Consider the following 26,287-nt stretch of genomic DNA (forward strand, 5'->3'; position numbering starts at 1 on the left):
GCCAAAGAGATGAAGGTGCAGATACCCTGATCTAAAGCTCAACAGAGTGGCTAGAAAGTCACGCGTTGGTTGTGGTGTGCTTTGGATCCTATCTGTAAGCGGGGAGGAGCAGGCACAGAGTACTCTGTGGACCTGCCGTAGCAGCCCTGGATTTTGGGGAAATCTCTCTTTCAAATAAAAACACTTGCTGTGCAAGTGCAAACTCCGTGTGCATGTGCAAGAAGTGATGTCTGGAGGGTATGGGTCATTTACACCCTAAGGAAAGACACTGGCTGGAATAAATGGTTTTAATAAAGTAACAATGTTTACTTTTCCATTGCTGCAGCAGAACACAGAGCACCTTCATGTAAGGTCCTCGAGGTTAAATAAACTATATTTAGTCAAATACCTTACAGTCAAAACCCAGGGCTGCTCCTGCGCATGAGATCAGGTCTTTGTTATTCTCCCGGGTGTGATAACTTGTGAAGCTTATTTCTTTCCAACTTGTATCTCTAGCTAAAAAAAAGCAAGTAAACAGAAGTCTAAAGTAAGAATGATATATGTCAGCCAACGTCTTAAGGGTTTGTGTGTTCTGATGACCTTTCATCACTGGGGTTTCTCACGTTCAAGGTGTTGGGAAAGAACTGATCCTACAAGCTGCAAGCGCATGACCAGAGGGGTACATCACACACCTATTTTCAGGACTTCTCTTTTGAAACTTGATTTTGTTTCTATTTTCATTCATTTGCTCGTAAGTGGCAACATGCTGACTAATGAGGTTATGTCTTGCAGATTGGATAGTAGCAGCCTGCTGCAAGAATTTCTGTCTTTTAAGCTAGATGGTTTTAAGCTAGCAGGGTTCTTTTCTTCCCTACAGTCCCTTTAGCTGTATGGTCTACTCTCTAAAATGTCCCCCTTCATTTCGATTTGATAAAGAACCCTGTTTACCCATTTTATGGGTCTTAGATGAAGTACAGTCCTGGTTTATCAAATCCGAGGAAGACTGTGGGGAGGTGCAAGCAGCACTGCTGTGTTTTTCCACACAACCTGTTACGGTAACAAGCACTCCCCCGCAATGTTTGCTGTTCAAGGCTTGGAAAAAAAGTTTGCTTTCAGCTGATGGCTGTACCACCACTTTTGAAATAAGCGTTATTTCCAGGCTCCTGAGTTCACGAGGGCAAAGAAACGGCAGGAGGAAAACAGATGAGCTGGGTAACGAGGCGGAAGAACAAAAGAGCAAAATAAAACCTTGCTGCTGACAGAGTCGACAAACGTACTATCTCCTGGGCAGCAGGGAAGAAAAAAAAAATAGAGCTGGATGTGAGAGAGCTGGAGCAGGGACCTTCAAATGGCTGTGTGTGTCTCTGAAGTTAAACCACCACAGAGGTCCAAACTTCCCACCAGGTCTTCTTGGACATTAAGTATGTGGTTACTGCGTACGTGCCCTGACAGTGCCTGGGAGGAGCTGGGGATGGATATCCCTTCTTGGGGCACGAAGAGGGCAGCCGTGAAGCATGGGCCATGACTGGGGAAGACAGACATCTGTGCTTTTGTGGAGCCTGTACAGCTGTTTGACCACGACGAGAAGCATCCAGGGAGGCTGGGTGACACTGGCAGGAGGTCTCCCATTAGGTGATCCGGTTTACCAGTGCTGGCTGCAGCTTGGGGTATAATCCTCCCCTGGACGATAGAAATTCAGTGTGCAAGGCCCAGATCATCATGGACGAACTTGCTGGGATGGACAAAATCAATCACCAGCTGTTTGAGTCCTACTGATGCCAGTGGGAATTAGGCAAGCGATCAGTTTGAACATGAGGCGCTGCATGAACTAGGCATGTCAGTAGTCTTCAGTTGCTTCTGAGTTCCTGGTCCTCAGCTACGATTGGTTTCACATCTGGCGTAGCCTGGATGTTCTCTGAGGCTACTAACACTTACCCAGCCATAGCCCGAGCAACTGGAGCATGCTGGGGAGGATTCATCTAGAGCAGTGAGACTTCTTGTCTTTGCCAGTTTACTTGGTTTTGGTTTTTTTTAATTAGGATGACAGATATGTGTGTAGCAACTGGAAATCCTGGGATTGTATCCATTTCGACACACTGTTTGTTGGAAGGGGTTTCTCTGCTTGTGGGCAGACTGTAGCAGCATGAGGATAATCCCTTTCTGGCTTTGCTTCCTTCTTCCCCTGTCCCAAGCAGGCCAGAGTGACTGGAAAGACCATTCACAGTCTTTCTCCAAATTACCCTTGCCCTGCCTTTCCTTTCCTTCTTTCTCCTCATTTTGCCAGTTCAGATATCTATTAAACAGTAAAATCGCTTATTTCATCTGAGGTTCAAAGTAAACTGTCTGTGCTATCACTTTGTACATATTCCTATCTTCTCTCGCAGCGTGGGAATACTTGTTTACTCACTGCAAATGTTGCAGCAATTTGCATGTCTACTTTAAAAAAAAATCGAATCAAAGCATTAATAATTTGCCACCGAGTAGCATTCATATTTATAAAGCTACATCCGTACTCCAAAATGCTGTATGAGCGGCAGACTGCTGAAGATATGAACTTCAGCGTAAGACTAACAAGCGACATCAATTTTCAGTTCTAATAACCCTTGACATCACCTGTTTAAAAGCGCAGCTATGTAGTTTCTATGCTGTTACTCTGGAAAATGGATTAACTCAACAACAGTTAGCAATGCGGGGTTTTTTTCTATGCGCAACATTTTTTAAATGTACTGTTCCCTAAGACAGGCAAAGTTTAGATTTTCTTTCTTTTCTAACAATGAATCATCTGGCCATTTGGATAGACCAAACTGATGGGAATTCCAGTAGCCTGAGCCCTTTATACCAGAGAGAAAGAGAGAGATGCGCAGTGTGAGGGAGAGTCTATCGTGTGTGTGTGCATGCATCCCTCCCTCCACACATGCATCCAGTTTTGACATATTAAAGCAATACTGGACAGGAGACAAAAACTGTAGACGAGGAACTATTCAACTATTCATCCCATTGTCTCTGTGGCTGTGGAGGTAATTGTAATGAATGGTGCTAGAAAAGCTTTGGAGTTTTATGGAAGCATTTTGGCTCTACTTTTTTTTTTTTAATTGAATCCTTAGCACTTTAGCAAAGGCAACAATGTTTTCCCAGGGTGTACTGGAGGAAGAATGTCTCAAGATGGAAAAAATGTGTACAGTTTCCATGATTTATGCCATTTACTCCGCAAACATAATATGCAGAGCAGAACTTTGGCAGGTGTTAATCAGTGTATTTTTCTTCACACCAGTAGAGCTGCTTCAGCTTATACCAGCTGAGAATCTGGCTCCACGTATTAAATAAAAATGTGGGTCTGGCTTCCTGATCTTTTGTAGTAGACACACAAAACTATTCGTTATTGAGCTGTGGGCTTGAAAAGCGATCTCGCTTCTCAGTATTGGCAGCAGGCTGGAGAAATGGGGACATGGTGTGCTGAGCTCCTGGGTAGAAGAAATGTTTTCTTTCAAACCATAACGACCTTTTTGGCCATTTGAAGGAACATGTTCAAGCTTCCTTGGCAAGTAAAGCGGGACACTAGCCAGTTACTACATGAAGGCTTTGAAGATGGAGGGAATAATAAAAGGTGGGGGAAAATTAAAGAGGAAAATCTTTTTGTTCCCAAATGGGTAGTTAAGGGGTAACCATTCATCCCTGTGCTTTGCAAGCAGAAACACAAATTGACCTGATACACCAAAATCAATACATTTTTTTGACTGTTCCATACCTCAGATGTTGTGTCTGGTTTTCACATGACGATAACGCTTTAAAATAGGTTCATTTATCTCCTGAGAGTGGCTTCAGGTGATATTTCTGATCTTTAAATGGTTCTGGACTGAGATCTTTGGAAGATGGTGTACACTATAATAGGTAAATCAGTTGAAGCGCTGCCCGTTTTTCCTGACTTAATATGGGGAAGAGACAGGACTTAATTTTGGGGAAGAAATCAGAGATTCCTGGGGGAAAACGGGAACTTAGTTTTGGCAGAAATGATACAGATGCACATGTGCATTAGTAATAGAAACTGTCATTTGCAAACAGCTGCTGTCAGAAAAAAAAAAAAACCAACAAGTAAAAAAGTAGGTAGAAGCTGGAGGGAAATCGGGGAGCTATAGAAATATATGTGCTATATCTATTTTTCTAGTCCTTAAACAAACTTCATTTAATCAAGATGATTACTCAGGATATGCATAGAGAAGTGCTGGTTCTTATGCACTGAAACACGAACAATATTCTCGTAATGTGACACTCCTGTGAGATCTTAAGGTCACAAAAAAATGAGCTTTATATAACAAATTTTGGGGGAAAGGATATGAAAGCTTGATGGGTTTGAATGTCAAAGTCTGGTGTCCACTGATTGAATGCTTAGATGTTGCAATTGTTTGTTTTGGAAGCCATACACTTTTGAGTATACAGAGCACACTCTTTTAAAGATCAGATCTCTCCTCAATAAGCAATATTTTCTTACCCCAGAATTTTGTTCTATCAGAGTGACCTTTAAATGATGTTTTCTGTTACTGGAGTTTGACCTAAACTCCTAAGTAGCTCTATTATGTCCAGCGACCTCATTCTTACCAGGTTTTGCAGGTCAATGGTGAATTAAGCAGCCAGCTTCCTGCTAATTAATCCTATTTAGTTAAAGAACTGTTAGCCCGCATTATCTTATCTCTGTTAAAAGGAAGTTTTTACAGGATTGGCACCAGATTACTGTTATGAATGACAACCCTCCGGCCAACTTTGACCTACAGTACATGAGCAGGAAGGTAGAAGAGCAGAAAAAGAGGTCAGCACACTAATGCCGTCTTGTTCTTCAGTGTTCCCCCATGACATGGGCAATCAGAGTTTTTCCAGCACCCAAATGGCTTTCAAACTACACAGCTCCCAAATCTTCCTGCCCAGCCAGGCACTACTTTTTGGCACTCCAGACTCCAGGTGTCTTGTCAGAAACCCAAGCCCAGAGTTGGTGTGACTGCTGATGAGAGAGACAGATGAAGCCAACGGTATATTTTCACACATGGTCCTTGTTTTACTCCATAACAGCAACAGCCCGACAGAACTGAACCCACTGCACGGCAGGAAGCCTCTGTCAAAACAGCTGATATCGAGATTGCACAGCTTGCTATAATTGTGAGGCCCCAGAGGGACCTTTTCTATGTCAAGTTTTGAAATCAACAGGTTACATTAAATATAATAGAAGGTGAGCCCTTGTGGAAAATACCTGCGAGTCCATAAAGGGTATGGCACTCAATAACTGGAAACCAGACAGCAGAAAATGTATTTGGTGGTTCTAGTCCATGTTGGGTGGGCTATACATGCACCAATAGGTTTATAGCTGCTTCTCTTTTTTTTTTTTTACCTCCTTTTTCTTTTTGCCTTTAACTGCTCACCACCATTATGCCTTTCACTACTTTATTGTTTGGTCTGGAGTGAAGTGGACAAAGTCTATGACAGGCAGGGTTCACCCTGCCAACAGGCATGTCTTGGCAGCAGGACAGGGAGGGGGAGGAGGAAGGAGAAGGAGGTGTTGATAAATGGCCTTATTTTTACTGCTATTTACGTACCACATGAAATTTGCAGAGCTACATCTATGAAAAGTACACATGCAATGGGACAGCTGTTGGCATGGGAGAACAAGATTAGCCATTCTGGGGACTGCTGAACAATGGATGTATTTTCACCTGAGCTACTTGCAATAACCCACCTGTGTGGCTCCTGTGTCACCCACCCAGCTTGCTTTTCTGCTGGGAGCTGCTAGCACCCCGACCACCTCAGCTGCGGCACGCGGCCTCAAGCAAAACTTGGGCAGATGCCGCTTCGAGGGTTCTGGCAGGAACCGTCAGGGGCTGTAAAGATGGGTGTTCACTCTGCTCAGGGTGGGGAGGACCAGGGTTGGGGGAAGACCTTAAAACCTAAAGAATTAGAGAAAGAATTAGAAGTGAAATAATCTAAGCAGAAAGTTTATGAAATCCTGAGTCCTCTCCTAGGGGCATTTTTTTGCCCGTTGGACACCAACAACAAACAAACCACCAGCAGTTTGTTCCTCTCCTTAGTATCAGAATAGCAAATTCTTTGTGCATATTTCAGATGCAGCGGGGGGGCGGGAGGGGGGAACTGTCAGACATTTAATGGCGAATGCTCCATTTGTACAATTCAGGGTGAGCAGGACAGTCAGTTTTAACACTTTGGGCATCTCAGCCACCAAAAGAAGACGTACATTAGCTAGCAAGAGGAACAAAATGGGCAATTATTAAGTGAGAAGGACGAAACTAGGACATCAGCTCCACTTTAAACTGTTTCTAACAGCTAAACATCCCTCATTTCCCCTCTAAAGGACCACTGCCTGCTAAACAGTAACCACCGGCTCCAAGCACAGGCCAGGCACAAGCCTCAGGCAGGTATAATTAAAAGCAAAAGTTAAGGAAGAGCTTTTTAACTGGGTTGGCAGCAGGCCATAATGTGAAAATTCTTTTAATGTGAAGAAAAGCTACTAATATCTGAATGCAAAATGATACATGAAATTACACTTGCTTTGTGATGAATTGTTAATGTATTCTAAAGCATCCAAAATTAGTTTAAAGAGCCTCTTTTCAACAGCACAAGAGGTATGTGAAGCAAATCTCCTTCTGGATGTAATTTGCACTGAAAGACCATAGAAAGTCCCATTTCTTTATGCAGGAATAAAACCACACACACGAGAAAAAGAGAAACTGAATAAGAGCGGCTTAGGATATGTGAACAGCTTCTGCTGCTGTGTGACTGTCGTTTGTCTGGCTGTGTCTGAGGGCTGCAAACGCCTTCCTCACTGGTAGGCACAGCAGGGTTATGAACTGCACTTAAATCTGTGGCTTTTGCCCAGCGATAAAAGGGAAGAACCACACATATTCTGGAAAAAGTAAGAAACAAATTGTGTTCGTGTTAAAAATGATAAGGTTTGGGAGGAAGAACATGCTCTTTTTTTACCCTGGAACTTTGCTTTCTTCCTCTTGGATGGCTGATTGAAGATCTCTCCTTTCTTAACTAATTCCTTAGCCACAAATGCTCACGTTTAAAAAAATGCACTTTACAAAAGTAAGTAAGCCAATAGGAAATTAGATCTTTGAAACATCACCTGCACCTTTTTAGCGTGGCTGGCGTCAATCACTTCTGCCTTTGTGGACCACGCGCTTGCTGTGCTGCACGGTATTGTTGCAGCCTGACACGTGCACAATACAATCACTCTGAGCTAAGCTGAGCTAAGTATATTCAAGAACGCTACTGGCTTTCATCATGTGCAGTTAAAGCAGCGACCAATTCAGTTCTAAAATGAGTGCCTGGGTGTTTTTTCATGCTTCTGTATCCTAAGATGACCCGTGAAAAGCAAAGGAGTCAGATCTGTAGTGCGTGTCCCCCTACAGCACAGACTTACTGAACAGCCTATTCTGGAACTCAAGTGCTCGCAAATGACACATAAACCTCTAACTAAGCTTTAAACTAACCGACTTCACATCTACTGGCACGGTTATTTTTAATTCTTTGCCACATTTTGCGCACCAGCAATAATCTCATGCCTGGCAGATTGGGATGATCTGGCTTAAAAGTTCAGCTGCAGCCATGTTAAAAAGACCAGAGGAAATGGATAGCTCATCTCTGGAAAATGCAGCCCTTTGGCGCAACGCCAGAACTCCTTAAAAACAAATCAGCTCAGGATTACAGTGTATTAGGGGCAAAATGGCAAAATCGTTTCCAGGCTATTTTTTGACCCACTACTTCCATGCCGTCACTGGCAGAGCGCGGTTTTGCTCATCCCTAGTTTTGTGCTTTCACGGGGTGTGGTGTTTTGCAGGGCATGGGATAATCCTGTGCTGTTAGTACGCAGGCACGTAAGCAACTGGAGGCAACTACCATTGAGCAGCGTAGCTGCTGGCAGCGTAGCTGCTGGCAGCGAGGAGCCTCCTGGCACTTCCCTCCCAGTCCCCGGCATGTCACCTGTGGGAGAGGGAACGTAGGAGGAGGCAGCCAGAGACAAAAGCTGGCAGATCAGTGGCAGCTGCCGTCAAAGCAGAAGCGGCCTTGACATTTTCCTGAGATAGATTTGGGTTTCCTCTGCTCCTGGCGACCGCCTCGTTGGTCAACCCGCTCTCCTGAGCCTCAGGGCTTCCTCCTCTGTCTGCCCGCTCACCCGCTCTGCTGCCTTGCTTTGGGCTTTCTGTCTGACTTGCCGTGAGGTCAGTGGGGATGCCCTGTGCTCCTGCCTCTTCACAGGACTAGCACAGCAGGGCTTGGGGCTCGTTTGGTGTCTGGGCACATCCAGGGTGAGGGTGGTTCGTCATAAAATGCGCAGCTTCTGCGAGACTGAAATTTAGGTGAGGAAGGTAGCAAGTGACGAAAAGTAGCACGCTTCAATTAACAAGAGAACGAAGTCACTTCGCCTGCAGGGGATCTGCTGCTTTCAAAATGTTACTGGTTTGCTTACACAGGTGATATAATCAAAGACAGATGCTGGAATGATGCATGAAACAAAAACATTTATTGGGCATGTGCTATTTAACAGCAATCAAGGTGCGATTTTTCAGAGCAAGAAAGTGCCGTGAATTATGCGGTGGATATTGGCCATCCTAGAAAGATGCCTCAAGCAGGCGCACAGTGTGATGTAATCAGAGCAAAAGGGATAACGCACCGCTCCTTCCTTGCTGTGAAATACCGTGTTGGATGGCTGGTGGAGCGATGCCTACCACGGGAGGCTTTTTCGGAAGAGGTTGCCTCATCAGTGGACTGATCAGAGACACAGGGCTCCTACCCCAAACAATATCCTGGGATTGTTGGGAAGAGACTGGTGGGGAATCAAGCTTCTTGAACAGAGAACTTCTGTGTCCACCTCAAGAAATAATCCAGTGTTGCTTGTGGGGCGTTCTGCGTCAAAGCACAGATTTTCTCTTCACAAAATTCTGTACATCTAAAGTCGAAATCCTTCCTCTGTTAATCTAGTGGGAATGACAGTGGCATTTGGCACGTGGAATATAAATCTTTCTTTGAAGCTCTGCATTAGGACAACAGGTCTCCTGGGCAAAGCATTATTTGGAATTCAGTGGCAAAGGAAACAAATGGTACGCTGGCAAATAAGAACCTCTGGGGCTTAATTTGAAAAAGCAAGAATGGTCCTCAGCAGAGGAGCAAGACATGGACTAATAATATTAGCTTGCCATTCACTCTGATTTCATTTACCAGGTCACCTCACAGGACTGTAACACTCGACGGCACTTTGAGATGCACAGCCGTACAACCACAAACAAATTCCTGAATGTCGGGAAAAGATGTGAGGAGGAGATGGTGTCCAACTCTGGACTGGGAGGGAGCTGAGGCTGTTGCTCAAGATAAGATTAGGTTTGGGTAGGAGTAGGCGGCAAGCTCAGGGCTCTATTTCAAAAGGATGAAATTTCACAAACTGTTCTCCACATTTTGGCTCAGATGAGCTGTCTTAGAAGCTTTCCACTGTGATGGGGAACATTTAAACACCAGAGCTGGAAAGGGCATCTCCATCCCCAGTTCGGCTCCTTCCTGCGATCCCAGTGGTGGGCTGAGGTTACACTCTGGGATGCCTCCTCCTTATTCCTTAGCAGAAGCCACCTGAAGCTTCGCATGCCCAAGGAGCCTGTCCAGGAACAAATGAGAGCTGAAAGGGTCGTGCAGTGCTGTGGCTAAGAGAGTTTTTGCACTTGGATTTCTAGTCTCCGCCCCTTGTGAGGGCTTCACAGTAGGAAAAAAAGAAAGAACAAAAATGTGACAGTTGCCCTTATTTTGGTGTTAATGTTATTCATGCCTCACTATTTTTACCCATGCACAAAGCCAGCTTACAGTTCAGAGCTCAGCTGGGCTACTGCTGAAGTCAGCAGGACCGAGGAGCCGAAGCTGTTGCTCTGAAGGGAGGGCTGCTTCTGCCTCTTGAGAAGGAGGACAGCAGCTCAGCTCCAAACTCAGCCAGAGCTGGGAGCAGGAGCTGGTCTGGCCCTTTCCCAGTCAGGAAAATGCTCCCGGCTCCTTGGTCTCGCTTGATTTCCGAGGTGAGACCCATCCTGGGCTCAGGGGCAGAGCCCAGAGAAGACTGCTCTGCTCCAGCAACTCCTCCTCAGGGAAGCAGCAACTTTCAGCCCTGCACAGCAGGAGTTTGTAGCCCTCTCTGAGCTCAAACTGGGCGGCAGCCGCTGCCGTGCAGCTGCACATCCCTCCCAGCAGCAAATCGTGCTGGCGATGCTCCAGTGATGCCGAGGAAGGGCTGGAGCCCCAGGGTCCCTGCCTTGCCTCGCACAAAGACCAGTGGCAACTTGCAGCTGTGGGAGGCGATGGCCCTTGATGCCGCTGGCTCCGTCTGGGATGCTGTGGGGTCTCAGCGAGAGCAGTGGCAGCACAGATTGGAGTCTTCTCCTCGGCATAAGGGGCTCTCTGCCTTTCCCAGCGAGGTGGTGGTGGGGCGTACTGCTACGTAATAACCTGCTTTGGGCACCGATCCGTACCATTTTCACATTCCTGGAGGAAAAATCTTGCATGGGAAAAAACACCTGACTTTTTTTGCACTCATAACATGCTCCCCTTTCTAATTTGGAAAAAAAAGCTGTTTTTTTAAAAATACCTTACTTTTGCTTGGAAATGTAGTTGATAAATTGCCTAGTTCCTTTTTTCTCTGTACTCTGACTAAATGCTCTTCTCTGACAGTGTTTTGCTCTTTGAATCTAGCCTACCAAAGCGGTGCAGGGTGTGGAGGAGCAAGGTTTCCCACACAGGAAAAGAAGACCCATGAAAGCAACAAGTAGGGTTGCAGGTTGGTGCTTTGGCAAAGTACGTTTCTCGTTTGTGACAGCAGCGCGGTTCCAAACCAGGTCCTTGCTCCAGCTGCCATTGTTAGCATGTGGAGAGCTGAAAGCATCTATGGTGGGGGAAAAAAAATGATTAAGGAAACAAAGAAGAAAGGGATGACCTTTTATTTTTTGGGTAACAATTTGACTGGATAATGAAAGACATGCAAATCATATTAAGATTAAGAACAGATTCCTACTTACTTCTTGCAATTTTGGAAAAGCCAAGATAGCACCAGGATTCATGCAGGGTACCAGTGCACATCAGCCCAGGGTGGTGGCATCCCCTGGGCACCAGAAAAGTTATTGCTTGCTAAGATGTCTGACACAAACTCTGATTTTCAAATGGTGGCATAGTGAGGCCATCAGAAACCCAACCTGTCTCTCCTAACATGCACAAATGGACTGTGGTTCCTTCCAGCTCTTCGCTTCCCTGGAAAACGGCTCTTACATCCTTTTGGTCCATTGCTGCAAAGTGATTTGATTGTGTTCCCTTTTGCACAGCCCTAAAAATGTTGGATTTCATTTTTTCATCTTCAAGGCACTTTGATTCTTCGCCTCTAGGCCAAAGGCCCAGAGCATCCATAAAACTCTAGATGATCAAAATCTTCTCTAGTATGTGCAATGGTTATGTACTGGCTGTTGATGTATGTGAACGGATTTTGCCTCCCTGGGAGCAGCTAGAGACATGTAACATTCCTCCACAGCAGCCCGCCATCTTCAGTAGTCTTGGGTGAGATGCAAAGCAGCGGGGGGTGCCAGATGAGGAATTTACACTGTGCCTCTGCCCAGACATTTGTAAGTATTACTCCAACAGGCAGTTTTAAACAGGACGAGCGCTGAATGTGTGTATCTCACTTTTTGATAGTTGCTAAGAATTGCGTCCTGGGAATATACACATCATTTCAGTGTACAGCAACTAAATTGTCCTATGAAGGAAGACTGAGAGAGTTGGGGCTGTTCAGCCTGGAGAAGAGAAGGCTACAGGGAGACCTTATTGCAACCATTTAATACTTAAAGGGGGCTCATAAGAAAGACGGGGACAAACTTTTTAGCAGGGCCTGTTGTGATAGCACAAGGGGTAATGGTTTTAAACTCAAAGAGGGTAGATTTAGACTGCACAGAAGGAAGACATTTTTTACAGTGAGGGTGGTGAAACACTGGCACAGGTTGCCCAGAGAGGTGGTAGATGCCCCACCCCCGGAAACACTCAAGGTCAGGTTGGACAGGGCTCTGAGCAACCTGGTCTAGTTGAAGATGTCCCTGCTCACTTCAGGGGGGTTGGACTAAATGGCCTCTAAGGGTCCCTTCCAACCCAAAGCGTTCTAGGATTCTGTGATTCTGTGATTCTAAATTCAATGCAAACACTCCCGTTCTGTGCAAACATGCCCTCTGACTGGGAACATTATGCACATTTTCAACTGTGAAGGTAGTTAGGTAATGGAACAAATTTTCTGCAGTAATTCAGTTAATTTCCAGCATTTACAGACTTTAATCAAGACTGAAAGGTGCCCTGACTCCACCAGGAGTCATAGTCTTGAAACTTCTTGGCAAAATGGCTTTTGTTTTGTAGTAGGTGAAACTAAATTATGGCTTTGAATCTGTGAAACCAATTCTGTTTGAATGAATGGTAACCCAATTTCTGTTGGTTCACATTGTGCATTTTCACATTGCAGTTCTCTGTTCCAAAAGCAGGACAGTGTGTTTAAATCAGAAACGATGCCTTTCTCTATCTCCCCTGAATAAAAGGCAGAGCGCTGAAATCCACTGGAGTATTCCCGCACGAGCTTAATGCATTGTACAATAAACAAAACATAGAAAAGTAAAATTGGCATAAAATCCTACCAGCCATAAGCAACTGGGATTGCATGAATGCATGAGTCATGAAACACTGGGGGCTTGTCTTTCCTATGTGGATAGAAATTCTGAAGCTTTAAACTCTCCTACATATCAATGAAAAACGTAGTCTCTCTGAGAAAAAAAAAGTCTTACTCTTGGCTGCCATATGATTAGGAATATCTGGATCTCACACAGTTCATTTTAATCATCGCATTTAGATCCCATGGGCCAATATAGGCTAAACCACAACAGTATCTGAGCATAAGCCACAACCGAATATTTTTTATGCAGGTGAACTAGACAAGAGAGGTTTGCCAGGACCGCAGCACCCCATGCCTTACTGCTTGGGACAGCCGCCTGCCCGGCACGGAGGAGACATGAGGCTTGCTGGTGCCTCCGCCGTCCCCTGCCTCTCACTACAGCCCCAGCTCCGAAAAGTCCTGCTCAGGAGGTGACCCTAATGCTCCTTCCTCCGGGAGAAAATGCTGGTGGGTTTATCTAATTGAAGATGCTGCTGTTCACTGGTCTGTTTAGACTATGAACTCCCTAGATGAGGCAGGGAGATGTCTTTCGGTGGATGAACAGTTTGGTGCCCTGATCTCTTGACTTGGCCTGTGGTTGTTGCAGCCATGCACGTGTTGAATACTGCTATTTCATTTAACACACACTGTCTCAGCAGAATTGCAAAAAGCTACTGGCAGGCTCATCAGAAAAATCTGATAATTTGGCTTACTTTAAACTGCACCTTTTCAAAACAACAGAGCATTTAGTCCAAACATTGACATTTTTCCCAGGATGAGTAAAACATCTTTCCAGTAGAAACTGGCAGAAGGAAAATAAAGCTAATAGAACAGTAGTACTTTGAAAGCACAAAGATATCATTTCTTTATCTGTGAAAGATCATTTTCTAGATAGCCCTGATTTTCATTTTACTCAAGGAACCTTAGCATTGACTACTCCAGCAGTTCGTGTTAATTCCAGTAAGAATTCCTACTATAGATTATTCCATTATGAAATGTAATAATTTTTGGTAATGTCAAGCACGGAAATAAATTTTAGAAATAAATCAGCGTGAAGTATAGAATATCAAGGTATCAGAAGACTACTTTGTGCTTGCATACAAGAGAAAGGCAAGGTCTTTGAAAAGAGTTTTAAAATCAGACTTGAGTACTCCTGTGAGGAAAAACAAAACAAAACAAAACCCAACAACAACAAAAAAAAAAACACGAGAAAACCAGTCTTTGAGCTCTGCTTCCACACCTGTGCTCAAACTTTGCCCAGACTAGTTCCAAAGAAAGATACGAATGAATCAAGATTTGGAAAGGACTGCAAGTATGTCTGGTATGGACAAGGTCTTCAAGTTCATTTTGAAAGTACTTTGTTTTGCGCTGTTGTGAATAGCAGTACCAGTCATTTTGGGGATCCGTGTTACTTCCAGCAAGTCTCCATTTACCATGGGCTGTTTTCATGAAACTCATTTCTTGGGTGCATGTGTGTGCGTACGTGTGGGTGAGCAAGGGTAAGGTTGGGCTGTGTTTGGATCTGGCAACCTTGAGTTAATTCACAGCATTTCCCATCCAAGTCCAGAGTTTTCTGAACTTCTCTCCTGTTGGCTGGTGGCTCCTCGGCACCTCCCTGCCCTCCGGTCCAGGGTAGTGCCCCGCAGAGCAGAGCCGGAGGGTTGCCCAGCCGCGCTGCGAGGAGAGCGGGACGGAGCCAGCGGCTGCCCCGAGCAGCTGCGTGCGAGGTGGCGGAGAGGGATGGAAAAGGAAACGTCAGCCTGAATCCTCCAGAAATTTGTATCTGGAGATAAGCTGAGACATTCACGCGCTCTCTGGGTGAAGGACAGCTAGGAGCATTCTTCGCTCATGTAGCTGCTGTTTCCAGCAAGACAATTGTGCGGCAACACAGTGAACAACATAAAGAAGTTTCCCGGTGATTGCTGCCCAGCGATGTCTTTCTGTCTCCAGCAGGCAGAGAACAACAAATCAGGTCAAGATCTCATTTTTAACGCTTTGGTTGCCCTTGGACTCTACACGAGACAGGCCAAGCCAGCCACGCCGCGGCGTTATTAGGCAGAGACGTCGTGAGAGAGCTCCTGTGCTGGAGGCCGGAGGGTGTGAGGCTGCTGTAGCCCTGTGCCTGCTCCTCCGTGCTTGGCACGCTGCGCAGCCACCCGCCGCAAATGGAGCCTCTTGACGTCTGCCTTGCTGCAGCCTATCGCTTTTTTGGTGTATTGAACATCTTATTTTCATTCTTCATGCTGTCGAGGGGAGACAGGAAAAGCCATCGTGACGGTACCGGCCATTTCTCTCTGCACTGTGAGTAACTGCCCGTGATAGAAGGATTAGAAAGAAATGGAAGACAGGATGAATGATATTGCTAAATTTTTCATGACACAACTGTGACAAAATTGCTCTGCGTCTTTTTTCCACGTTTTCTGAGGGAGTTTTTCAGACTAGACATCTTTGTCACTGCCAAGTCAATGGGAGACAGAAGGCCACTGCTTTTAATACCTAGTGATGATGGAAGTACTGATGCTTATTAAGAAAAACAAACACCTCTGGCTGAGTCAACACTAGCCTTTGGACTGAAGTAGTGTCGCTGCTCAGGAGTAAATCCCCGATTCTCCGTAGGTGCCACATGTTGGCTGTGCTGCCAGAGCAGCTGTGGCATACAGACTCGATTCCTCTCGGAAGAAAACTCAGCTGGAAGTTTTGCTCCAGCCGAGCATGAAATGGGCACCAATTCCTAGCACAGACACAGCCGAAGAGTCACAGTTTTTCAATTTTTTCTCTGCCAAAAAGAGCATGTTCCTGTTTTAGGCACCATGTCGTGGACAGAAGGGAGGCCAAATGATGTTACAGTCAAGGGACATGCAGTTCAGTCAAGAAAATACTGATAATTCTTAAACTCTGCAGAATTCACCTAGAGAATGCGCTCTCTGATACGCGGCTGAGCTGAACAAACAGTTGACACTGAGGGCTTTATCAGACAAATACACACAAATGCATACAGAAACACATTTATTGCTGTGTATCTTCATTTGTGCTGGAGCAGAACTGGGAGTGTGGGTGAGGTGAAGGGACTAATTGAACAATATTGTGCAAACACACAGAAAGGCATGATTCACACCGCACATCTCGCGTTCCTATTAATTTCTTGGGCACCACAAACAACCTGCGTGAGTAATATGATCAAAAATTCCATCAAAGAATTGCTGCTCACATTGACAAGTTGAAAAAAAAACCTTTTCCTTCCAAAAATATGTATGTGTCATTATAGGGACGGCGCATGCTCACGAGCTGAATTAGTGCTTTTATTAGCAGCAGCATTACCACTATCAGTCATAATTGGAATGACCTCTGTAACTCATGCAAATATTTTACCCTGATCCTGTGAGACCCCACCTGGAGTACTGCATCCAGCTCTGGAGCCCCCAACATAAGAAGGACATGGATGTGTTGGAGCGGGTCCAGAGGAGGGCCACGAAGATGATAAGAGAGCTGGAGTACCTCTCCTACGAGGACAGGCTGAGGGAGCTGGGGCTGTTCAGCCTGGAGAAGAGAAGGCTCCGGGGGGACCTTATAGCAGCCTTCCAGTATCTGAAGGGGCCTACAGGAAGGATGGAGAGGGACTTTTCACAACAGTGTGTAGTGACAGGACAAGGGGGAATGGCTTTAAACTAAAAGAAGGCAGATTTAGGTTAGATATGAGGAAGAAATTCTTCACCAGGAGGGTGGTGAAGCACTGGCACAGGTTGCCCAGAGAAGCTGTGGCTGCCCCCTCGCTGGAAGTGTTCAAGGCCAGGTTGGATGGAGCTCTGAGCAACCTGGTCTGGTGGAAGATGTCCCTGCTTATGGCAGGGGGGTTGGAACCAGATGATCTTTAAGCTCCCTTCCAACTGTTACCCATTCTATGATTCTATGATTCTATATTCCTAAATTTCTTGCAGAGTAATTCACCATAATCCAATTTCTGGCTACAGTTCTTAATGATTTCTACTTACTTAAAGCAACATGGGCTTTCATGTTCAAGTAGGGCAGAAGAGCAAAAAAAAATAGAGTATATGTGTGCTCTACATAAAGGGCGGTGCTGACAAAGTTCTATTTCCCCCTATACACAGACAGTGTATAAAGCAAAAAAGTGCACTCTCTGTCTAGCGTCCATTAATTAGGGAAGTGAGAAGAATTGCACATCAACGCAAGTAATTTTTAATTTGTACAAACAGTGTGACAATTAACACCCTGCGCACCTTTCCGAGCTCAGAAAGTGTAAACGCACCGGTTCTGATCGGGGACGCTCTCCCCCCTTCTTCCAAAGGGGGGGGGGGGGCGATCCCCGGGTACCTGTGCGGAGGTGGGGTGCGGGGGAGTGCGGTGAGGGCCGGGCCGGGCCGGTCTGGCCGTGCTCCCTCCGCAAAGCCCCGCGGCGGGAGCGGCTTCCCGCGAGGGGCGTTGCAGCAGCGTTACATCGCGCCGCTCCGCCGCGGTGACGAACGAACGGGGAGCGCGGCCGCTGAACCCAAGCTTAACACCCCCCCCGCCCCAAAAAAGACCCCAAAGCCCCCCGCCAATGTCCGAGAGAAGCGCTTCTGCCGCCGTGCCCCCCCCGGGAGCGCGCCTGGCGCCCGGCAGGGGGCGCCCTTGCCACACGGCTGCGCCCCGAGGCGGCGCGGGGGGGGGGGGCGGGGGGGTTCCCGCCTGTTCCCGCCGGCGGGCGGGAGGGGGGCACTGAGCGCCTAGCGGGACCTCCGGGGGTTTGGGGGGGGGGGGTAAACCCTGCCGGCTGCCAGGGCCAGGGGTTTCCCCGTGCCGGGCGGGGCAGAGCTCGCCCCCCCAGCGGGAGGTCTTGGGGGGTGCTAAAGCGTGGGGGGGGGGGGGGTAAGCCCCGTCGGGCTCCTTCATACACCGCCCCCCCCCCCCCCCCGCGAAGGGCCTGGTTTCGGAGGCGTCGCGTCACGCCGCCGCGCACCCCCATTGGGCCCTCCCGCCGCGCGTCACAAAGCTGAGAGCGGTGACGCAACACCCCCCCCCCCCCCCCCGCCGCGCGTCCGCGCTTGTCTCCGCGCAAGCGGCGCGGGGTGCGGGGCTGCGCTCGGGCGGTGTCAAACGATGCTCGCACTGGGCGCTTGGACAGGTGACGAAGGAGCGGGGACACCCGTCGTCGTTACGTGAAACATTAGAATGATTAAGTGGAAATAAAAATAAGTGTGTGTCGATGCGGTACGGGTCCGCCGCACGCGGTGCGCTCCCCGCTCCGCGGCCGCCGAGGTTGCGCTGCCGCGGGCGGGTTTGAAAATCGCGGGCAGGGGCCGGGCGGCCCGGAGCGGATCCGCGGGCCCGCGCCCAGCCCCGCCGCGCTGCCGCCGAGTCCGGCTCCGCCGGGGTCACCGGGAAGCCCGGCGAGGGGGGGGGGTCCCAGGTGCACGGAGGGGGGTTGCACTTGTTGCCTCCCCCCGTGGGCGAGCGGCAAAAACACGTGGGGGGGGGGTGCGCTGCGCGGGTTTTCCCGCGGGGCCGCGCCGTTGCCGTGCCGTTGCCGTGCCGCGGCGTGGGACGGACCCGGGGGGTGCGGGGGGAGCCGGCGGGGCGGCCCGTGGGTGCGCGGGGCGTGGGCGTGCCGGGGGCACCGGCGAGGCCGGCCATGCAGATGGAGGGGGCGGGACGCGGGCGCCGTGACTCGGAGCCCCGGAAGAACGGAGAAACCCCGTATAAAAAACTACCGGGGACCTTTCCCGGGCAGAACCACCGGCGCTCCGGGAGACAGCGGCGGCGGCCGGCGGCGGCGGCGAGCGGGGCGGCGCGGGGCGGGCTCTGCCCCGGCGGGGGCGCGGAGAGCGGCGGCTCTGCAGGTCGGGCGCCTTCCCCGGCACCGCGGGGCTGCTCCGGCCCCCGCACGGGTCTTTTTCCCCCCCCTTTTTTTTTCTCCTATTTCCCCCCCCCCCCCCTTTAATTTGCTCAGTAGGGGTGCGTGTGTGTTTCCCCCCCCTCTCCTCCTCCCTTCGGCGCTGGAAGGGGCGGTGGGCGCCGGGCGGCTGCGGGGAGGGGAGCGGGGGGAGCGCAGCTCCGCCGCCGTGTGCTGACCGCCGGCCTTTCCCCCTCTTTCGGCAGGCGCGGAGGGAGCGGGGCCCCGGCGGGGCGAGCAGCCGGAGCGGGGCCACCCAGCCCGGGGAGGCGGCGGCCGCGCACCATGGCGGACGAGGAGAAGGCCGGCGGGGCGTACGCGGGGGGCTGCGGGAGCGCCGGCTGCAACGTGCTGAGCTGGGAGCAAGTGCAGCGGCTGGACCGCATCCTGGGCGAGACCATCCCCATCCACGGCCGCGGCAACTTCCCCACGCTGGCCATGCGGCCCCGCCAGATCGTCACGGTGGTGCGGGGCCGGCTGGAGGAGAAGGGCATCGGCCTGCGGGACGTGCGGCTCAACGGCTCGGCCGCCAGCCACGTCCTCCACCAGGACAGCGGCCTGGGCTACAAGGACTTGGACCTCATCTTCTGCGCCGACCTGAAAGGGGAAGCCGAGTTTCAGACTGTGAAGGACGTGGTCTTGGACTGCCTCTTGGATTTCTTGCCCGAGGGGGTGAACAAGGAGAAGATCACGCCGCTCACCCTCAAGGTAAACCCGCCCTGGAGCGGGCACCTTCCCCTCGGGGGACGGAGGGGGGTCTGAGGGACGCGGCTCCCCCGCGCACCCCGAGACCCGCGGGGTTTTTGCGTTTCCCGGCCGGGGCTCCCCTGCCTCCCTCGCTCCCCCCGGCCTGGTTCGCCGGGAGCGCTGCTGTACCCGGGGCGGGGGTGTGCGGGGGGCTGCCGGCGTCCCAGCTCGGCCCCTCGGGGGGCCGCGGGGAGCCGGGCTGGCTGTGGCACCTGCGGGGCCGGGGGAAGCACCCCGAGCTGCGGGGTCCGCCGGGTGCCCCAGCCGAGGGGCGTGGGGTCTCCCCCCGCAGACGGCCCCCCCGGGTCACCGGGCCGGGCTGGATGCCCGGGGGCTGCGGAGGGTTTCTGGTTTGGAGGGGTTTCTTGGAAGGTGGGGTGGGTTTGTGGAACCCGCACAGAGAGAGCGGGGCTGAGGGGAGCGAGCGCTTGCGAAGTTTGTTGTTTTTGGTTTTGTTTTTTTTTTTTGTTGTGGGGAAGTGATAGGGAAGCGGAAACCGAAAAAAAAAAAAGATTTCATGTCTGACTGTAGCCTTGACCTTTTGTGTGCGGATGCTTGGCGTGTGTGCTGTGGGCTCCGTCTGGAGATGTGTTCAGAAGTGGCTGAAAGAAGCAGCGTTGCCATGCGCTCCCCTCGCGCGACGCGGTCCCGGGCGCTTAGGTTGGGCATTTCTCCTCCGGTTTGTATCTGCAGGCTCCGTGACATCTTTTACGACAAGGACGGGGTGGAGGTGGGGGTGCGAACGGATGCAGCAAAGGGGAGATGTCTTGCGTCTGTGTCTTCGTTTGCTCATTTTTGTCTTTCCGCTTATAGGAGGCTTATGTGCAGAAAATGGTAAAAGTATGCAATGATTCAGACCGATGGAGTCTCATCTCCCTGTCCAACAACAGTGGCAAAAACGTGGAGCTGAAATTTGTGGACTCTCTGAGGCGGCAGTTTGAATTCAGCGTCGATTCCTTTCAAATCAAGCTGGACTCCCTGCTGCTTTTTTATGAGTGCTCAGAGAATCCGATGACTGAAACTTTTCACCCGACTATCATTGGTGAGAGCGTCTATGGGGATTTCCAGGAAGCCTTTGATCACCTCTGCAACAAGATAATTGCCACCAGAAACCCAGAAGAGATCAGAGGAGGTGGTCTTCTGAAGTACTGCAACCTTTTGGTAAGGGGCTTTAGGGCTGCCTCCGAATCCGAGATTAAGTCCCTGCAGAGATACATGTGCTCGAGGTTTTTCATTGACTTCTCAGACATCGGAGAACAGCAGAGGAAGCTGGAGTCCTACTTGCAGAACCACTTTGTGGGATTAGAGGACCGCAAGTATGACTATCTCATGACCCTTCACGGTGTGGTGAATGAGAGCACAGTGTGCCTGATGGGGCATGAGAGGAGACAGACTCTGAATCTGATCACCATGCTGGCCATCCGGGTCCTGGCCGAGCAAAATATCATCCCCAATGTGGCCAATGTCACCTGCTACTACCAGCCAGCCCCGTACGTAGCAGATGCCAACTTCAGCAATTACTATATTGCCCAGGTTCAGACGGTGTTCCCTTGCCAGCAGCACACGTACTCTACCTGGCTGCCCTGTAATTAAGGACCGCAATTAGTAGACCCGATGGGGAGAACGTTTGCTGAGACGTAGGAAGGGGCGACGCGTCCCCTTGAAATGGGGCGTTTTGTGCAATGATGATCTGCTCTAGTTTTCAAGCTTGGGAGAAAGCTTGTGGTTCTTCTAATACACAACTGCAGCATGATCGAGAAAGAACCCCAAAATAATTGGATGCTACCCCAGAGCACAAGAGGCCTGTCATTAAAAGCAACCAGCTTCCCCTGAAATAAGCGAGGGAGGAATGCTTGATGACAATATGGGTTGGCAGTACCTGCTCCCATAGCTTTGGCATAGAGAAGGTGGGAAAGCCTTTTTTTCTTTTATTTCTATTCTTACTCTAGAATGGGATCTGCAAAAGGGAGAATATGAAAGAAACAAAACAAACAAAAAAACAACAAAAAAGAAAAAAATTCACAAAAAAACAGTGCTCTATATATATTCAGGAATTAAAAGTTAGAGGCGTAAAGCAGAGATAAGCTGAATAAAAATGTATATTGGAATTACTGCATTTGGGGCTTGCAGCAAGTGCCGTCTATGAATTGACCGTGTAGAATGTATAGCTTGCTTGACTAGAATGCTTTACCGGGAACAGCTTGCTCCAAATGAACAGTAGTGGATTGGTACAGTTATAAAAACAGAAACACGTAAGATGACAAAGTCCATTCTTTCCAGCTGTGTGCATGTCTCACATTTTAAAAATGTGAGAATGCAGGAAAACCAGCTGCGGCAAACAGAACATACTCAAGGACCAAAGATTTCACAAATAAGTTATCCGAGCAAAGAAGAGACAGTAGAGTATATATATATATATATATATATATAAAAGAAAGATGTTGCTATATTTGTACACACCAACAGTAATCAAAAGTGCCTGATGCCTTCATAAAATTTGAAGTGAGAAAAAAAATATAGTTTTGTGGTTTAACCATGCATTTTGTTTTATCAGGGACACAAGGATTAAAAACAAAAAAAACCCATAAGCTTGTGAATAAGTGGTGGAGGAGATGCCCTATTTTTTTTTTTTCTTGGCAAATACCTGTATAGAGTTAATGTTATGTCGGTGTGCTATTATCCTAGGTACGTGTGTGTATGTGTGTATATATGTTTGTGTGTGTATATATGTACAAGTTATAGGTGTATATCTATATATATACACACACAATATATATTAATGTGGTCTAGGAAAATGTAGCAATTAAGGAATGTTTAAATAAAGTACTATGTGTTTTCCAGTTTGCAGCAGGTTGTCATAGGACAGTGGGCCTTGCAGTGAATTTTGAACCCACATCTGAGAAATTTGGAGTAAATGAACCAGTCAGGATTGAGGTGGGATTCAGATAATGTCTTTGGTTGCAAGAACAAGGATTACAGTAATTCAGTGGGTTGCTTGTGAGCCATAATAATTCCACAGATGGAGAAACATATGACTAGCTGATTTTTTTTTTTTGAACTATTTTGTACTGTAATGCCATTTTGACATTTAACCCACTAATGTTGTGACTGCATACCTCCATGATGTGTAATTCAGTGGAACGTGGATCAAAGATAGGTTTATTGAACCCCCCTGACAGCTAAAGGATATTGTATTAGTTGGTGATCTGAACACTAATTGTTAATATTTAAAGGAGTATTTTTAATAGAATGCGTTATGCATTCCAGGACCACTAGAATTTAGCAAATGTGAAATGAACCCTTTTTAAGAGTGTTGCACGATTGCTTAAAATTATATTTTATATATATATTATATATATATATTTTTATGCAAATATTAAACATCTTTGATCTGGTTGTCACACTGCATTTACAATTTCAGTACTGTACTTTATTTAAATGGAATCACTTTACATTGGAACAATAACTATTCACTTTCATTTCCTCTCCCGAAAGACCAGCAGGGGGGAAAAAAAAAATCAACCTCCGCTGTTATTTTCACTTCAGTGCCATCTCTGAAGGTGTTAAATTCTTTGTTGGGCTTTGAAAACCTAATGACTAAGTGACACTTGACTTTAATATTTCGCTTTTTCGTACGGAAGGAAAAAAAATAGTGAAAGAAAAGCAAAAAAATGTCCCGAAACAAAAGGGAATTCAGGTTTTTGAGCGAAAAGTGGCTGTGCACTGCCTGGTTGCCGGCAGGGTCTGGCGCTGGAGGAGGCAGGGGAGAGGGAGAAGGCTCGTGTCCCGGCCGTGTGCCGTCCCCACGCAGCGAGCGAGGTACATCTATTTTTGTCGCGCTTTGTACTTTTCGCTCTGGAGGTGATTTAAGAGGAACCCGGTTTGTTTACTGGAGCACCTTCCCTGTGAGTCCTTCAGGAAACCTAAGGGCTGGTTCACCGCCGTTCCCGGCGTCGACTCGCAGACCTGGTCCCCACCTGCCTTCCTCCAGCGCTGGCCGCGGGCTCCGGCTGGGCTTCTCCATCCCCTGGTCCCCACCGGGTCCCCTCCGCCTGGGCTTCTCCATCCCTTGGTCCCCACCAGGTCTCCTCCCTGCCCGCTGGTTCCCCTTGCCCCCCAGCTCCTGGCAGGGTTTGCTAGCGGAAGCTACCGGGCGGGCTGGGGAAATGGGATCAGCTGGTAATGTGGTATGTCTTCTCCGGCCACAACTATTTGCAGCAAATAAATGAGTCATCCGCTCTTTAAAAGGGTTTGAGAATCTATAGCTGTGCCACAACCGCAGAACGCTGATAGTACATGACACGATGCGTTTTTTCCTTTGAAGGACCCCCCCCTTTTTTTTTTTCCCATTGCTTGAAAGTTTTGATTTGCTTCCTCTCAGCTCAAATTTTATTGTGTGTGTGTTTTTTTTTTTTATGATTGACAGCAGCTAGTTACCTTGTAGTGCATGCGACAGGGCTCTGAGCTAAACTGCACCTTTCAGCGTTTGCATTTTGATACATATATAATATGTTTTTATATATATTATATAGGTATTTTGGATCTGTTTTGCATATGTTAATGATCAAGTGGTGGAACTGGTGGAGCTGTGTTTTATCTGTGACTGGTAGCTTGAAAGGTGCCTGGTGTTAGAGGTGGGAAGAAGGCATGAGTTCAGGCCAAGAGTAAAATAAGAACCCCTTTTCAAAGCTGGTTTATTTCTGCGGTTTGCACACCTTCCCCTCCATAAAGTCTGACTTTTTTTTGACTGTTTTCCCCCCCCACCTTCAGCACAGTGGTACTTTTAAAGTTAACGGCCGTGTTCTCGCTTTGTGGACTTCGTTTTCCCATCCAATCAGATGTAAGGTTAGAACCTGTGCTACAAGAGACAGTGCCCCTTTTAAAGAGCTGAACTGATTAAAAACATTGACCTGATTACAGTAAAGCTGTTTGTGCTGCAGCTGAATTTACTGCTGACCAACAGGGCGCTAAACTTGGTCAAAAGCAGCGATCCTGAAACAACCGAGAGCTTTGAAATGGAATTTCCCCCCCCCAGATGTAGCTGTCCTCCCAAATGCAAGAACATTTTTTCTAAAAATAGAAGTTAGAAGACCAAAAAGATGATATTTTTCTAGTTTCTCTTGTTGCACTTAAAATATTTTTTTGTCTTGCACAAAGGCCTTCACACAAATCTTCTAAACACCTCTTACTAAATGCTTGGTTTACATCATGTCAGAAGCTCTACCAGTTCAAAAAGAAAGCTTTTTTTTTTTAATTGAGAAAATGAAGTGTGTTAGATAAAACTGCACAGAAAAGGAAAAACTGTAATTGCATATTCAGCTCCTATTTGAATATATTCTTTTATATGGTTTTCTTTATGCAGAGAGTTTCCCTTGCAAGAAAGAAAATCAGTGTACTGTTTTGCTGTTGTAATAATGGTTTGCTAACAAAATAAATGGTAAAAAAAAAAAAAAAGAAGCCTGCAAATTTCAAGACAGCTTGGCTAAAGCACCGCAGGCTCCTGCAGTCTGTAGGAGTCTGTGTAGATTTGCTTTCCCTCAGATTTCCTTACAACTGTTGCCTTCTGCAAGGCATCCTGTTGCAGCAAACTGCTCCTTGGATTGCTCTTTTGGAACATTTTGACTATAGGCTTTGTCACAGACAGAGAAAGAGCTGATGGAAAACAGACTCTAGAGGGAACAGATTGTGAATTTTGTTTACAGCATCCAATATTTGGATTTTTTTTTGTAAATAAAAAGAAGTTATTTTTTTCTATTGATTTGTGTCTGCTGTCTTCCGTGTCTGAAATAGCTCTGGCCTGCTCCTAATGAATACCGAGTTCGCTTTCGTGAAAGAAGGACAAGGGCAGCGCTTTTCTGAGAAGAGCGATGTTCGGCCGCTTTCCGACGTTTTGAGAAGCCCTGCCTTGTGCCAGCCGGGTTGGACTGGCTGCTCTCCGCTGCGGAGGAACCTCCCCAGCCAGTGCCAAAAATACTTGCCCTCGCGCTGGTCGGGCCGTGCAAGTGGTCTGAAATTTGAAAACCAAAATCTGAAGCAGCGCCGCAGCAGCCCCGCGCTCCTGCTGCCTTCCCAGTTTAGATACTGGGACCGGGATCTTTGCATGATGCCCATGGCTTGTGCGTCGCGAACCGCCGTGCTGGCGGTAATGTGAGGGTCCTTATGCCCCTGAGCTGTGTTCAGTAGGGGCCGATGCCTCCCCCTTTGCTGTTTCGGGAGGTCTGGGGGTGCTGCTCCCGGGGTGCAAAGGCAGGGCCCACTGTAGCGGATGGGTGTGGGGGGTACCGCAGCTCAGGGGCTGCTGGGGAGCGGGGATGCACATGCCCATCTGACACAGCCCCTGAATTGGTCCATTTCTTCCCGCAGATTCCACGTTTACTCTCCTTCCCTGCCCTACAATGCTGTCCTTGTCGGCAGAGGTATTTTCTGTTTGCTTGTGTTTACAGGGGAGATGCCTCTGTAATGAAGGCCAATTTCCTCAAAAGGCACTTCAAGGGAATATAAAATATTAATTTACAATGCTCGTGGCAATACTTCTTCATCTAGGGTGCCTCAGACTGACCCAGATTTGAAAAACATTGACTCTGCAGTGTGTGGCTCTTACTAGGCTCATTCATACGCGGGCGCTGGGCTTGGAAGGCTCACACCGGCTGGGCAGGAGTGTGAATGTGCTTATTGTAGTGATGAGTGAACCTGTATTCCCCTGTAAAGGCAAGCAAACAAACAAGCTGCTGGGGCCGCTCGTTTCTCCAGGCACAGGGGCAGCCCCCTTGCCGGGTGCCTTCTTGCACAGAACCTCTTTTGAAACCTGCTGGGCACGGGACGGGACCGCCGGCCAGCCCGGCTGGGAGACGGGGATGCGCTTGGCATCCCTGCCCGTGCGGCATCGCCTTTCCTCCCACGTTACTGCCAGGAAAGGGAGGGGGATGTGGACGAATGTTTCCTCCCGTTAACTTGCTCGGTTATAAAATATT

General features: G+C 48.2%; 1 protein-coding gene and 1 long non-coding RNA gene across 5 annotated transcripts in view; both read left to right on the top strand.

The window, feature by feature from the left end:
• The window catches only part of LOC142360600 (uncharacterized), a 39,275-nt gene extending 23,604 nt beyond the window's left edge, over positions 1 to 15,671 (top strand). Inside the window, exons 3-4 of one of the 4 annotated variants that reach the window (XR_012763231.1) lie at positions 10,705 to 13,150; positions 14,245 to 15,671. This is a non-coding gene — a long non-coding RNA (uncharacterized LOC142360600). Of the gene's footprint in view, positions 1 to 10,704 lie in introns of all 4 variants that reach the window. The other 3 variants (XR_012763229.1, XR_012763230.1, XR_012763228.1) reach the window with 3 other exon arrangements.
• Positions 15,672 to 18,482: 2,811 nt separating this feature from the next.
• On the top strand, positions 18,483 to 25,070 carry TENT5A (terminal nucleotidyltransferase 5A). Its single transcript, XM_075414460.1, has 3 exons — positions 18,483 to 18,516; positions 18,776 to 19,277; positions 20,130 to 25,070. Exons 2-3 carry the CDS (start codon positions 18,855 to 18,857, stop codon positions 20,907 to 20,909), a joined length of 1,203 nt encoding a protein of 400 aa, XP_075270575.1. The 5' UTR covers positions 18,483 to 18,516; positions 18,776 to 18,854; the 3' UTR covers positions 20,910 to 25,070.
• The last annotated feature ends 1,217 nt before the right edge of the window (positions 25,071 to 26,287 follow it).

The sequence above is a fragment of the Opisthocomus hoazin genome, chromosome 2 (genome assembly GCF_030867145.1).
Source record: "Opisthocomus hoazin isolate bOpiHoa1 chromosome 2, bOpiHoa1.hap1, whole genome shotgun sequence".
Lineage (NCBI taxonomy): Eukaryota > Metazoa > Chordata > Aves > Opisthocomiformes > Opisthocomidae > Opisthocomus > Opisthocomus hoazin.